Here is a 16,169-nt window from a genome sequence, read left to right as displayed (position 1 = left end):
TTTATATAATATAGGAAAAAAATACCTCAAAAATATAATAAGAAAAAGCAGGTCTCCTCACTGTCAATGTCCAAAAAGAATTTTAAAAACCCAGTTATCTCACAGGTAATATAGATAAAGAGGATCTTAAAATAATGATGACATGCTTTTGTGAATTTGTTTACAAATATCACACTTACTATGACATGTTGGGCATCTTTTCCCTTTGTATGAAAATCTACTGAGTGTCATATCAAAGTCTGTTATTATCTGTAAGAAAAGAGTGAAAGGCATTATTGTAAACACAGCCCACATGGCCAGAATTTCTCTGTGCTACCCAAACACATACTTCATGCTTTCCTAGATGCACAGGACTGTGCTCAGTCTCTGGTCCACACTGTTAAGTTATTTTCTTTACACTGAATCTTCTCATGCGGTTCATTTATAAAGTCCTGGGAATAATCTTAACTACAAGGTGCTACCTTGAGTGCCCTAGCACTGTCACCAAATAAATCTGAGTAGTAATGCAGCCATAAAAAACAAAGAGATGCTGTCATTTGCAGCAACATGGGCGAGCCTGGAGGTCATTATCTTACGTGAAATAAGCCAGGCACAGAAAGACAAATATTACGTGTTCTTATTCACATATGAAAACTAAAAAACTTGATCTCATGGAAGCAGAGAGTAGAAAGATGGTTACCAGAGGCTGGGAAAGGTGGGAGGGATGGGGAAATAAAGAACAGTTGATGAATGGTTATGAAAATACTGTTAGAAGGAATAAGTTCTAGTGTTTATACAGTAGAATGACTATAGTAAACAGTATTTTATCGTATATTTCAAAATAGCTAGAAGAAAAGGTTTAGAATGTTCCCCCCAAAAGAATAAATATTAGAAATGGCAGATATCCTAATTACCTGATTTGATTATTACACATTTTATATATATTTGAAAATATCACATGTACCCCATATATATATATACAGTTATTATGTATCAACTTTAAAAAGTGAAAAAATCCAGCCGGGTGTGGTGGCTCATGCCTGTAATCCCAGCATTTTGGGAGGCCGAGGTGGGGAGATCACTTGAGGTCAGGAGTTCGAGACCAGCCTGGCCAACATGGTAAAACCCTGTCTCTACTAAAAATACAAAAATAGCCAGGTGTGGTGGCGTGTGCCTGTAATCCCACCTACTGAGGAAGCTGAGGCAGGAGAATCGCTTGAACCTGGGAGGCACAGGTTGCAGTGAGCTAAGCTCATGCCACTCTACTCCAACCTACAGAGTTAAGACTCCGTCTCGAAAAAATAAAATAAAATAAATAAATAAAAATAAAAATTTGAAAACATCTGATTAATTGGTATGGGAATTTGCAATTGCAGGTGATATGGTTACTCTTCTCACTAGAGATTTTCAACAAACTTGGTCAATGCACAAATATGCAGTGGAAGCAATTCAACTATATGAAGCTCTCAGTTACTGATACTGTTACATGCTGGATTTAACTTGCTTATTTAAGGTAAACTATACCAATGAATGAATGCACACTGAAATAGCTGGCCAGCTCCTGAAACTTAGGAGACTGTGTTAAATATTATTTTTCAGAAATGTTTTAAAAAAAGAGTATTTTTTTTACAGAATATCCAGATTGTCAATTTACATGTAACACATTCCTTTAAAACAGAGACAACTTTTTAAAAACTCAACTATCCCCTTAATAAAGTTACATCTTAATTTGAACTACTACGATTAAAACATGAAAGAGCAACTTAAAACTATACCCTTTTAAATATTATCCTTAAAATGGTTTAATGCTTATACACAGCATGAGTTAGCTTAGTACTTAAGACTAATAAAAACTTAAGAGTATTTCAGGGTTATTAATTTTTGTTTTTCCAATAGGGTATTCTATTTTAGAAAAACTCAAGATATATATTTTCTGGATTTTATATTCCTAAAGGATAGGCAAAAAGTGTCTACCTAAACTTGTTGTACTCAGATTTTGTCAAACAGGAGATGAATGAGTCTGCTTTAACATCAAAAATAAAATAAGGCTGGGTCATGATGGCTCACGCCTGTAATCCCAGCACTTTGGGAGGCTGAGGCGGATGGATCACTTGAGGCCAGGAGTTTGAGACCAGTCTGGCCAATGTGGCGAAACCCTGTCTCTACTAAAAATGTAAAAATTAGCTGGGGACGGTGGCAGGCACCTATAATCCCAGTTGCTTTGGAGGTTGAGGCGGGAAAATTACTTGAACCAGGAGGCAGAGGTTGCAGTGAGCTGAGATTGTGCCACTGCACTCCAGCCTGAGCAACAGAGCAATACTCAGTCTCAAAACTCAAAAAAAAAATTAGCTGAGTGTGGTAGCTGGCAGCTATAATCCCAGCTGCTCGGGAGGCTGAGGTATGAGAATTGCTTGAACCCGGGAGGAGCAGTGAGCCAGGATCGCGCCACTGCACTCCAGCCTGGGCAACAGAATGAGACTCCATCTCAAAAGAAGAAGAAGAAGAAAAAGAAGCCTTTATTATTAAGCTTTTATTTTATTTTTGGAGTGCAGTGGCATGATCTCAGCTCACCGCAACCTCCGCCTCCTGGGGTTAAGTGATTCACCTGCCTCAGTCTCCCAAGTGGCTGGGATTACAGGCATGTGCCACCAGGCTTGGCTAATTTTTGTACTTTTAGTAGAGACAGAGTTTCACCATGTTGGCCGGGCTGGTCTTGAACTCCAGACCTCAGCCTTGTCCACCCGCCTCGGCCTCCCAAAGTGCTGGGATTACAGGTGTGAGCCACTGTGCCTGGTCATTTTTTTTTTTTTTTTAAATAGAGATGGGGTCTCACTATGTTGCCCAGGCTGGTCTCAAACTCCTGGGCTCAAATGATCCTCCTGCTTCAGTCTCCCAAAGTGCTGGGATTACAGGCATGAGCCACCACACACAGCCAAGGCTTCTTGATGATTATTCACCTGAAGTTTAGCAGCTCCTCCTTTGATAAGACCACAGATAATTTCTTCTACTCTTGTAGGGTTCTTGATTCGAACTGAACTTTTCTGGAATTCTGGCATCTAAAGAGTAAAAGAAAATTAATTAGTTTTCATTCTCCTTTCCTCAGGTTCCTTTGATACCAACCAGAAGCTTGTCTTATTTAAAGACATAACAATGTTAAGGCATTATTTTTAAAAAGCAAGCCACCACATCAATTATCATTTATTTATCTTATTACTCCTTTTTTAGACATGCTGTCTTGTTTTGTCACCCAGGCTGGAGTGCAGTGGCACAATCCTAGCTCACCATAGCCTCAAACTCCTGGGCTCAAATGCTCCTCCCATCTCAGCCTCCTGAGTAGGTAGAAGGCATGCGCCATCATACCCAGCTAATTTTTAAAATTTTCTGTAGAGGTGAGTGAGGTCTTGCTATGTTGCTCAGGCTGATCTTGAACTCCTGGCCTCAAGCAATCCTCCCACGTTGGCCTTCCAAAGTCCTGGGATTAAAAGTGTGGGACACAAAGCCCAGCTCCCACTATACCATTTATACACACAAAAATACTTAAAACGTATCAGTATTTTCTAGCTACAGAGTAAGACAAAACTACATTTGTGATTCAATTACATTATCAGAGAGTATATCTTTTTCTAATTATAAAAGCTATGCATACTTACCACAGAAATAACAGTAAAAATATAAAAAAGACAATAAAAACTGCCTGTAGTTCAACTACTTGAAGATAAACAAGTAACATTTAAATTTATTTTCTATTAGTTTCATTTCTGTGATTTTCCATTAGTTTCATTTCTGGGTTGTGATGCAATCCAGTCAAGAGCCCAAAAATCATATTTTAACCATGAATATCCCAACAGCTACCCCTCAATTGATGTAATTTTTCTAAAAATCTTAAGATGACCCCCCATTAAGCCTCCATTTTATATAATACAATAACTAAACTTCCACCCTAATACTAATATAATACCTTGAGAATATCCCTCTGAAACATGCATATAGATGTACATAGTTTTAGCTCATCCTCATTATATACTTTTGCATCTGGCTTTTACAAATTAATACATACATTTAGCTTGCCTACATATTTATATTTTAAAATGTTCCTGAGCAGAAAGGAAGCAAATATCATGATTATTCCCCCAAAAGTTTGTCTTTGTATAATTAAAATATATTTAAAATATTTAAAAATTGAAAAGCTGCTTCAAGATCTTTGCTCTTTTTCTTGTACTATTTCCCAAATAACATACTGTTCTTGGCATATATTTTACAATAGATTTATTTCAAATTGAGATAACTGCCAAAAAGTATTGTGCCAGGCACAGTGGCACATGCCTGTAATCCCAGCTACTTGGAAGCTGAGGTAGGATCACCGGAGCCCAGGAGTTTGAGACCAGCCTGGGCAACATAGCAAGATCCATCTAAAACAATGGATGTAGGCTGCTACTACAGAGTTATGAAGACTTTAGGGTTGCTGAACAACTTAATCTTAAGTATTATTTCTTGTTACTAGCTACTTTATCACAAATAGAATGAAACTGATTAGAGGAAAAATCAGTACAAGCTCTTACAGCACACGTACAACACAACAAGGAGGAGAAAATTATGCCTCATTTTATAGTCAGTTATACAGTATAGGCAGTAATAGTACCTCAAATTCAGGCTCTATACTGGTTTGTATGGGATACTCTTTATATATTTTTATTCTGGGCATGTTATTGGTAATATTAACATGGTTCATGTGTGTCATGGACATGGTTATAAAAATTCCCTGGACCTTCTATCTTTGCTATGAGAGAATCTGACCAGGTAAATCTATCAGATGCTGTGTTGTTCCTACATAATGCGCAAGAGTAGAAAAATCATAAAAAGGCTAGCCTGTCTCCCAAAGGCTGGAAGATGATAATGAAAGTGTAGAGGAGGCCGGGCGCGGTGGCTCAAGCCTGTAATCCCAGCACTTTGGGAGGCCGAGACGGGCGGATCACGAGGTCAGGAGATCGAGACCATCCTGGCTAACACAGTGAAACCCCGTCTCTACTAAAACATACAAAAAACTAGCCGGGCGTGGTGGCGGGCGCCTGTAGTCCCAGCTACTCGGGAGGCTGAGGCAGGAGAATGGCGTAAACCCGGGAGGCGGAGCTTGCAGTGAGCTGAGATCCGGCCACTGCACTCCAGCCTGGGTGACAGAGCGAGACCCCGTCTTAAAAAAAAAAAAAAAAAAAAAAAGTGTAGAGGAAAGAGGCCAGGCACGGTGGCTCATGCCTGTAATCCCAGCACTTTGGGAGGTTGGGGCGGGTGGATCACGAGGTCAGGAGATCAAGACCATCCTGGCTAACATGGTGAAACCCCGTCTCTACTAAAAATACAAAAAATTAGCTGGGTGTGGTGGCGGGTGCGTGTAGTCCCAGCTACTTGGGAGGCTGCGGCAGGAGAATGGTGTAAACCAGGGAGGTGGAGCTTGAAAAAAATAAAGAAAGTATAGAGGAAAGAGAAGTGCTAACATTAAAATTTTCTCCATGGATGAAAGATCTACCACCTACAATACACTTAATTTTAAAAAGCCGTATTTAAGTAGGATGACCTGCAATGCAAGTAAACTTGATGTAGTAATACTTTTAACTCAACTGAATGAGTTTCAATGGATTAAAGGTTATGTATTTTACAGTGATTTTTCAATAGATGGAAAGGCAGATAGGCACTGGTTCCTACATTCTTTTTTTTCATACATTAACCCATTCACTCGCCTAACTAATATTTACCATGTGTCTACTTTGTGCCACACATTCTTGCTAGATGCTAGGGATATGATGATGAGTAGTATTTACTCTGCTTTTCTGCTGAGTTTTAGGGACGACTGCTGTTTTGGAATATCACTTCTGTAACTCCTTTAAAATACCTCAGCTAATAAGTTTATCTCTTGACAACTAATTTCTGTTCTTACCTCAGCCTTAACTGGCAGATGCACAGAAATCAGCATATGTTTGATTCAATAACCAATCCATTATGGTGAAAGCAACACAGGATATATATCATAGACTATTTTTTCACCAAAAAAATTAAATATTCGATTTCAGTGTACCCATACTAAGATATCTTGCCTCAGACAAATGACAGCTTCAAGTTTTTGATAACGGATAGGAGAATCACACCAACACCATTTCGAAGAAGGCTGGTTTCTGCTACACTGACAAATGTAAGATTGGTTTATTTTATTTTTATAGAGATAAGGTCTTGCTATGTTGCCCAGGCTGGTCTCGAACTCCTGGGCTCAAGCAATCTCCCCGCTTCAGCCTCCCAAAATGCTAGGATTACAGGTGTGAGCCACTCCGCCTGGCTAATGCTGGTTTACTATAAATCACAATGGACGAAAGAGAACTGGCAGCTAAAGGCACTGGTGGCTGGCTCCTATACAACATACAACCATTAATTTTCAGATAAATAAGTAGTGAAAACACAAATGGCACGGGAGTAAAATAATGATGAAATAGGTATAAGAAATATAAAAATGACCATTCTATCTGTCTTGGGTTATGTAGTATACTATACTCCTCTTCTGCAATACACAATCAATGTCACTGATCTGTATGAGAAATACTTCACAGGAACTTGAGATATTGGGTATTTTACTCAAATACTTTATAATATAGCCAAAGAAAGAGAATCCAAGACTCCTGTATGGAATATGTCAAAGAGTATCATAATATAAGCACACTGTAGAAGTATGATGAAATACATCACACACTTTTTGTTGTTGTTTTTGTTGAACATGCCCCAACTGTTGCATGAGACCACATACTTTTGTTACCTCCACAAAGTCCTTCTGTCTATATCCCTCTTAGAAAAACACAGACATGGTTTGGTGGCACATAAATAATGATACTTCAAATTTGAAGGGCAAGTTATTTTGAATTGTCTGAAAAATTTTCAATGTGATTATGACATAATTTTATGAAAAACAAATAAGAAGCTAAAAATTTCCATCATTTGTGATAAAAAGAGAACAAATTCATTTTATAGTAAAGCCACAGTGTAAAATGTTAGGGAGGGAGAAATGCCTTTCTGAAAAGAATCAGGGTATGTTGGTTGATTGATGCCAAATCTGAATCAACACCAAAAATGATTAAGAAAGACCTAAAACACATTTATTTTGACCAATATAAAGATGAAATGGATTTCAAAGTTATGCCATTTTTATCCACAACTCAATTGCAGTATTAGATTATTTGATATGATCTTGTAGATACACTGGGACAAGATAAAAATGAGAAGCTCGAAGGTACAGCTGCCAAGTTTTGGGTGTGGCTTGGTATCATCAATCCAATGATAATGTTCCAGACTAGGGATAATCCTAATTTCCAGGATGAGATTATGACAACTTCAAAGTTTAATTCTGTTTGAACTAGATTTCAAATTATATTAAATTTTGATTAAAAAAGAAAACATGGCCAGGCATGGTGGCTCATGCCTGTAATCCCAGCACTTCAGGAGGCCGAGGAGGACCACTTGAGCTCAGCAGTTCGAGACCAGGCTGGACAACATGGCGAAACCCCATCTCTACAAACAATACAAAAATTAGCCAGGCATGGTGGTGCACATCTGTAGTCTCAGATACTCGGAGGCTAAGGTGGGAGGATTGCCTGAGCCTGGGAGGCAGAGGTTCCAGTGAGCCGACATCATGCCACTGTACTCCAGCCTGGGGGACACAGTGAGACCCTGTCTCAAAATATAAATAAATAAATAAATGAGAAAACAATTCATATTTTAACCAACACTAAAAAAATTACTTGTACTTTTAATTTATAAAAATATATGTTCATCTATATGAGTTTCATTTATTTATTATTTTTAGAATTTGTTTGGCCGGGCACGGTGGCTGGTGCCTGGAATCCCAACACTTTGGGAGGCCAAGGCCAGCAGATTACCTAAGGTAAGGAGTTTGAGACCAGCCTGGCCAACATAGTGAAACCCTCTCTCTATTAAAAATACAAAAATTAGCTGGTCATGGTAGCACATGCCTGTAATCCCAGCTACTTTGGAGGCTGAGACAGGAGAATTGCTTGAACCCGGGAGGTGGAGGTTGCAGTGAGCCGAGATGTCACCACTGCACTCTAGCCCGGGTGACAGAGCGAGACTCTGTCTCAAAAACAAACAAACAAAAAAAGGCCGGGCACGGTGACTCATGCCTGTAATACCAGCACTTCGGGGGGCCAAGGCAGGCGTATCACCAGAGGTCAGGAGTTTGAGATCAGCCTGGGTAACAGGGTGAAACCCTGTCTCTACTAAATATACAAAATTAGCTGGGCATGGTGCCACATACCTGTAATCCCTATTACTTGGGAGGCTGAGGCAGGAGAACTGCTTGAACCTGGGAGGTGGAGGTTGCAGTGAGCCAGGATTTTGCCACTGCACTCCAAGACTGGGTGACAGAGTGAGACTCGGTCTCCAAAACAAAAAAAAATTATTTTTTATTTTTATTTTTATTTTTTGAGGCAGGGTCTCGCTCTGTCACCCAGGCTGGAGTGCAGTGGTGTGATCTTGGCTCACCGCAACTTTCAACTCCTGGGCTCAGGCGATCCCCCCACGTCAGCCTCTCAAGTAACTGGGACTATAGGGGCTCACCACTACTCTTGGCTAATTTTTGCATTTTTTTGTAGAAACAGGGTTTTGAAGTGTTGCCCAGGCTGCTCTTGAACTCCTGGGCTCAAGCAATCTGCCTGCCTCAGCATCCCAAAGTGTTGGGATTACAGGCATCAGCCACTGCACCTGACTTATTTAAAATTTTTTTTTGAGACAAGGTCTCACTCTGTCAACCAGGCTTGAGTGCAGTGGTGTGATCACAGCTCACTGCAGCCTTGACATCCTGGGCTCAACAGATCCTCCCACCTTAGCCTCCAGAGTAGCTGGGACTACAGTCATCTGCCACTATGCCCAGCTAATTTTTTAATTTTTGTAGAGACAGGTCTCACTATGTTGCCCAGGCTCGTCTCAAACTCCTGAGCTCAAGTGATCCTCTTGCCTTGGCCTCCCAAAGTGCGGGGATTACAGGCATGAGCCATAGCACCCAGCCTCAGTGAATTTTAAATTACCTTAGTATTATCCTACATTTTTCTGGAAATAGCCCACATAAAAATTAGTTTGAATCACTTAAGAAATTCCAGTCAGATGTTTTCAGAGAAATATTCTTTCTTGGTTTTCCACTGTTTATATTTGGTAGCAACAAAAGACTTCATTACTGCAGTGGTACAAAGAAGTAGGCACTACAGTTTTTATCCAACTACACAGAAAGTATAGATTTAAAGCCACCTATTCAAACTGGTACATTTGCCCATACACATAGATGATACTCTGATTTGTTTGGAAGATTATGCACTACTAAATTTTAGTAATGGTGATTTCCCTTGCCTATTATATATTCAGTCTGTTTCCACATTAAGATAGTGTAGGCAGGGGGGAGGGATGGCATTGGGAGTTATACCTGATGTAAATGACGAATTGATGGGTGTTGATGAGTTGATGGGTGCAGCACACCAACATGGCACATGCATACATATGTAACAAACTTGCACGTTGTGCACATGTACCCTAGAACTTAAAGTATAAAAAAAAACAACAAAAAAAGATAGTGTAGGCCAAATTCTTTCATTCCTTCACCACATATTAAGTATACAACAGTGTGTGAAACCGCTCTGTAAGAGAAACATAAAATATAAATCTTACACTCAAGGTGCATATTCTCTAATGTGGATTATAAAATAGAAACCCAAATAATTAATACATTGCCAAAATGTCCAGATAAAATGTAAGAGGAATAGAAGAGACAGAGATTTCTTCTTCTGGGGTCAAAGGAGTAAGAGCCAACAGAGGTAGGCTCTGGAAGAGAAACAGGACTTAGATATGCTGAGATTAGGGAGGAATCAAAGTGCAGGGTCTAATGTGGGAAAAAGAGAAATAGCTGTTTGTCTAGAACTTAAGTGTACACAGAGAAGTGTGCGTGTAAAAAGTCTGGACAGAGAGATCTGAATCCTGTTCATGAGAAGTGAAGAATAACATGGTATAAAGTTGCCAATATAAAAGACATATGAATATTTTTAGGAAAGCAAACTCAAGGTAAAAACTGTGTAAATTAATGCAATAATAGTTAAAAAAAAATCTTTTGCCCTATTTTCCTTCAACAGTCTGAACAACTGTGGGGTGAATACACTGCTACTTGCCTCTACAGACACCTTCTAGAGGGCTCTAGGACCCAAATAACAACATTATACAAAGAGGATTAACATTGTTTATATGTCAGGGAATTCCTATACTGCTTGTGTTCATATAAGTTTAAAAAAAGTCAACCCAAACAAGAAAATAAGTTTTAGACTGGTTTAATTCTATGTATCAAAGAGATATGCTCAATTCCAATGAATCAAGTGCCAATCATTCAATGGATGCAAAGAGCTGCTATTAGGTTGAACCACATAAAACTGGCAATATTGGACTATATTTGACGTATAAAAACAACAATTGCATGCGCTTCAATCTAAGAGCAATAACTAAACTGACGATGACTTAATCACCATTTTGAGTCAACTTTCACCTTTGATCCTACACTGGTTGAGGGAAAGATGACCAAGAGATTTATTAAGTGTGACCAAGTGCTGCTTGCTTGCTGTGTCATGCTCTAGTTTATAGGCCAGAAAAAAGCTAGTCAGAAAGAGAAAGCTGAAAAAATAAATGGAACAGCAGAGGAGGCACAACAATAAAAAGAACACAAAGAGAAAACAAGAGATCACAGGGCAGTTGTTCCCTTCAAAAAAAAGGATTTTTTAAAATTGTTGTTTTTAAGATTTTATCACTTTGACTATGGAGAACAGATGTAATTTCTTTTCACATATGCAAATAAATATGCCAGTTACACAGTTAAAACACTCACTAACATAATAGATTAATATTTAATGAATGCTTAATCTGTGGTTATTAGAAACTTTATATACGTTTTCATTAAGTATGAATAATAACGCACAGTTGGTGGTTTCACACCCATTTCTTTTTTTTCTTTTTTTTTTTTTTTTTGAGACGGAGTCTGGCTCTGTCTCCCAGGCTGGAGTGCAGTGGCCGGATCTCAGCTCACTGCAAGCTCCGCCTCCCGGGTTTACGCCATTCTCCTGCCTCAGCCTCCGGAGTAGCTGGGACTACAGGCGCCCGCCACCTCGCCCGGCTAGTTTTTTGTATTTTTAGTAGAGACGGGGTTTCACCGTGTTAGCCAGGATGGTCTCGATCTCCTGACCTCGTGATCCGCCCGTCTCAGCCTCCCAAAGTGCTGGGATTACAGGCTTGAGCCACCGCGCCCGGCTCACACCCATTTCTTAAAGGTAAGCTTACTGCTCTCATTCAGGCCTATAGAAACTAATAAGGAGTAAGATTTTTTTTTTTGAGACGGAATCTCGCTCTGTTGCCCAGGCTGGAGTGCAGTGGCACAATCTTGGCTCACTGCAGCCTCAGCCTCCCAGGTTCAAGCCATTCGCCTGCCTCAGCCTCCCCAGTAGCTGCGACTACAGGAGCGTGTTACCATGCCCGGCTAATTTTTTGTATTTTTAGTAGAGACGGGGTTTCACTGTATTAGCCAGGACGGTCTTGATCTCCCGACCTCGTGATCTGCCCACCTCGGCCTCCCAAAGTGCTGGGATTACAGGCGCCTAGCCAGAATGAGTTAAGATATGAAGCCAGTTCTGACTCCAAAGCCTGAACATTTCCTATCTCATCCTAATATATATAATGCAACTCTACTGTCACGCAAGAAGTATTTAAAAAATTTCTGAATGCTTGTCATTTAAATTAGGAAGCCTACAATAATGTATTTCACATTGTATGATTTAAGTGTGTTATTGCTGAGCAAAGAAAATTTAGCATAAAAAGGAATGGGGAAACATTTTATATTCTGAGAAGCACAATAATGTGCATTAGATTTCAAGCAAAAACATTTTAAAGATAATTTGAAATTCAATTCAATAAGTATTTGAGGTTTATTTTGTGATGCACTGCGAAGAAAGAGTTGTATAAAATTTCAGTCCCATAATTATGTTAGAGACAGAGGTAAAAGTGGTGAAGATTTACCATTAATAAATGGAACTGGAAATAGGCAAATACCCACCATTTTCACATGTACAGCAGACTCTTGATTAGTCATTTCTTGGTTATCCAATCTTCTGGATTTTCCCAGGTGATGTCACAGCAAAAGAGAAAAAAAAAAGTACACGTGACATACATAAATTTCAGGTTCTTCCTGTTATGCTAATAATATACTAAGGTGGTATTTTTGGTATGACTTATTTTGTTTTTTAAGAATGTTTATTTTATGTACAAAGAAGTAACATGGTTTCTTTCATTGGGTGGATGCCCTGGATAATCCATTCAAGGAAGATCACTTAGTCCAACTCAATGAAACCTATGTCCTTTGCGTACTGACAGAAACACTGACAGCACATATAAAGGCTGTGTTTCCGGATCAGACTATGCTGGTTTGGGCAGATGTGACAAGAGCGAGAACCCTGGCCCAACTTCTGTGGGTGGCTCCAGTAAGGCTGCTGGTGACCCATCTTGCTTTCGGGAGTGCAATGAGGCAAAAGGCTTTGTTATGATTTAACATAGCCTATATTTGACATATAAAGCATCTTTTTTTTTTTTCTAAGAAGCTCAGCAAGGGTTTTACTCTATCCAGCATAGTTTTGGATTAAACATTTTGTATGGAGAATCTGAAGCTCTCCTACAAGAACTTATATGGTATTAAGAAAACTGAATAAACAGTGAAAATGAAGTACATATTTGCAAAGAGCACTTTATTGCAAGAATATTTTATCAACACTTTCTCTACATGTAAGGATGAAGTTTGTGGGAAAATTATGCATTGCTACTACTGAATCAATATAGGAATATACAGACAGAACAAAGTAAGGGAAGACATAACACAAAAGTCCAATTTTTCCTTCAATTTTCTTATATTAAAATCTTTAATTTTTTTTTTTTTTTGAGATGGAGTCTTGCTCTGTTGTCAAGCTGGAGTGCAGTGGCATGATCTCGGCTCACTGCAACCTCCGACTCCCAGGTTCAAATGATTCTGCTGCCTCAGCCTCCCAAGTAGGTGGAACTACAGGCGCATGCTGCCATGTCTGGCTAATTTTTGCATTTTTAGTAGAGATGGGGTTTCACCATGTTGGCCAGGATGGCCTCGATCTCCTGACCTCGTGATCTGCCTGCCTTGGCCTCCCAAACTGCTGGGATTACAGGCATGAGCCACTGCGCCTGGACTAAATCTTTAATTTTTAAATATGATATGACTAAGATATGAGCTGCATTTGAATTGAGCATTGTGTCTAGCACAAAATAGGTATGTGACAGTGTTTATTAACTGAATGAACCTTTTAGGCTCTGGGTGAAGTTTAAATATATCTGTTCATCAAACAAAAGGAACCAGTTTTTAAAACATCCCTCATCATTATTCTAAGGTTTTTTGTTGTTGCTGTGTTGGTAGTATAAAACTTAGTGAAAATTACTAATCTATTTTTGTTCCATAATGACTTTACTTTTACTTCATTTCAGATAAGTAAAATTTTATAATTAAAGCACTATTTAAAAATGGCAACTTAGTTGAAGGGGAGAAAATATCTGACTTTTTCTTAAACTCTAGTAATGTAAATTGGACATTAGATCTGTGTTCTTTATAATTAAAAGGTGTTATAGCACATACATCAAATTTTCTCAAATTCTAAAATTTGGTCCCTACCCCCTTCCATTTTAAGTCCATGAAATTACAAAATGTCTTTTTCTTCCTCTCTCAGAAAGCCTGCTAATAAGTTGACAGTCTCATAATTGATGGCATCTTAGAATTAAGTAAACATGATTTCCAAATAGTAAGATAACTTGTAATTTTTCACATCTGAAAAAGAATGTATCTGCATATGAGTGTGTGTATATATATCAATATAAAGATGTATATATCTTTATACATATATACACAGATATATATACACACACATATATATACATACACACATACAGTATATAACTCAGAAAACATTTGATCACCACACTCAAAATATAATGGTAGTTTGGGGATTAGTAGTCTTTAGCTTAGATGATTGTAGTCAAGTTTAAGTAGACTTTCCTTGGTCTAACTTTTTTCTTTCATAGTCATCCAGATTTCTAACAAACAAGGTATTACAGAAGCTGTATGCAAGTCTATTTCTTCATTCATAGCAATCAAAGCCTAATTATTAAATGCTTACAGCTTTTCTTTGATGCTTAATATGTGAAAAGTGGTTTAGATTTTTCAAAGAGCACTATTTAAATAAAACCATCTCATTAGCTTGAAAAAAAGGAAGAGTGTGGAGACTGTGGAAAAGTCCTGTAGAGTTTATAAAAATACCACATAATCTGTGAAACATTTGAAAAACTCAAGGGCAAACAATTCACGCAGTGAAGAATTAAACACATTTTAATATCTAGGAATCTAAGATCTTTTTGTTACACATTCAGGTAGTAGAAGCCCTCTCTAGTCTCTGTCTCTGAAGTATGGCTCTTTTTGGAACATACATTTTGAGTTTACAGGGGAAAAAAGTCAGTATAAGTTGGTAAAAGAATGATCATCTTTCTCATCATCTCATCAAATAAAAACAAAGAGTGATAAGAAATTTGATGGCCAACTTTAGGACCTTTTTTTTTTTTTTGGTAAGTATACCAGTAATTCGTGAATACTATGCAAATTTCAACTGAAGAGCTTTCATTCTTCCCAGTCCTCGCTAGCAATCTGATCAGAATTTATCTTTGTTCAAAGATAATCGCACATAAAGTGATACTGCAGTCCTTATACAAAAATTGCTCTAAGGTCTATATCATTTAAAAAGTGTAAAGACTCAGGTGTAAAATGTCAGCATTCTGGCACTATTCTAAGGAAGACACGGAAAATTAGGGCAGAGTATTTTTAAACCAATAGGCTTGTAAACCTATACCTGGTATATAAAGTTCTGGCTTACTTTGCCAATGGTCATCTGCTGCAGATGCTTCAAGAGAAGAGTTGCTGGAAAAAACACATCAAGTGTAGAAGACGTGTTCAAAAATAGAAAATACTGCCCTTGAACTATGAACTCTCTTCAAAGGAAGTTTTAACATTTTAAGTCTTCAGAGTGTTTAAGTGTGAGCTGGAAAATGTGGAAACTGGAAAATAATTACTTTGTGTGCTTTTTGTATGAGATTAAGGTCTCTACTATAGCAGAGTTCTTTACAAGGAATATGTAGGACAAGGCTAAAGACTGAAGCAAGAGGTAAGAACTTCACAACACAAACTTGACAACTGAAAACTTTATCATGGTATTTCATTCTGACGATAGTTTACAAGTCAATTAATGAAAATTGACTGGTATGTCTACATGAAAAAAATTACCTGATTTAAAGCAAGTCTTAAAGTATCTGAATGCAAACTGATTACTTTTAAAGGTCTACTTGACTCTGTCTTACAGGAAAGTGAAAATGATTAAATTCATGAATATAGCTTTAAAAATTGTGACTGCTTTAATTGTGATACTCGCAGAAACATGTAAACTACATTGATAAGGAAAGAATATTGTGAATGCTAAACTGTATATTACTTACATAAGAAGAGGCATATATTACTATAATATGGACACAGTATCAGCAACAGTACCAAACATCCATGGTGAATCCATTTTTCCTATACTTTTTCAGTAACCTGTACTATTTGACTTTCTTAAGCTTGGGTTATTTTTTCTTTATGTTTCTTAGGGTGATTAGCACATGCAAAATCAAACTGTAAGTTCATCCTTTCTGTATGGTTGTAATAATTTTGGGGGGCATTTAAATAATTTTCCCTAATTAGATTTTCAACTCAGCGCTGGGGAAAAAGAAACACACAAGCTGCAAAGTGAAACTTTTCTGGATACAAGCATAAAACAAAAATGAAACTAAATCGCAAAGAGTGGGAGGGGTAGAAGAGGATATAGGAGGAAAGAGGAAAAAACAGATTTCAAAAGCTAGTTATTTAAAAATGGGCAATTTAAACCAATTTTCCTAAATGGTAAAGCAGCTATGGAGTCAGAATTCTGTAGACATTTATGCAAATAAATAATTTCAGTGTTTAGAATTTATTCCTCTATCCTTCCCACGCTCACTGCCTCTAATATCTAATAGTATCTTTTCAAGATAAGTAA

The 16,169-nt window shown here is 38.0% G+C and overlaps 1 protein-coding gene and 1 pseudogene across 5 annotated transcripts in view; both read right to left on the bottom strand.

Moving 5' to 3' along the window:
* NT5C3A (5'-nucleotidase, cytosolic IIIA) overlaps positions 1-16,169 on the bottom strand; it is a 51,253-nt gene that overhangs the window by 9,782 nt on the left and 25,302 nt on the right. For 2 of the 5 annotated variants that reach the window (XM_010383455.1, XM_010383456.2), the window contains exons 2-4: positions 12,101-12,155; positions 2,937-3,035; positions 180-249 (exon numbers count right to left, since the gene is read on the bottom strand). In XM_010383455.1, coding sequence (XP_010381757.1) covers positions 180-249; positions 2,937-3,035; positions 12,101-12,136 — 205 coding nt within the window. In that variant the 5' untranslated portion in view covers positions 12,137-12,155. Of the gene's footprint in view, positions 1-179; positions 250-2,936; positions 3,036-9,442; positions 9,497-12,100; positions 12,177-16,169 lie in introns of those variants that run through there. The other 3 variants (XM_030922429.1, XM_030922430.1, XM_010383454.2) reach the window with 3 other exon arrangements.
* On the bottom strand, positions 12,208-12,982 carry LOC115894620 (annotated as a pseudogene).

This window comes from Rhinopithecus roxellana, chromosome 18 (assembly GCF_007565055.1).
Source record: "Rhinopithecus roxellana isolate Shanxi Qingling chromosome 18, ASM756505v1, whole genome shotgun sequence".
Lineage (NCBI taxonomy): Eukaryota > Metazoa > Chordata > Mammalia > Primates > Cercopithecidae > Rhinopithecus > Rhinopithecus roxellana.
This window is presented reverse-complemented; position numbering and strand designations above follow the sequence as displayed.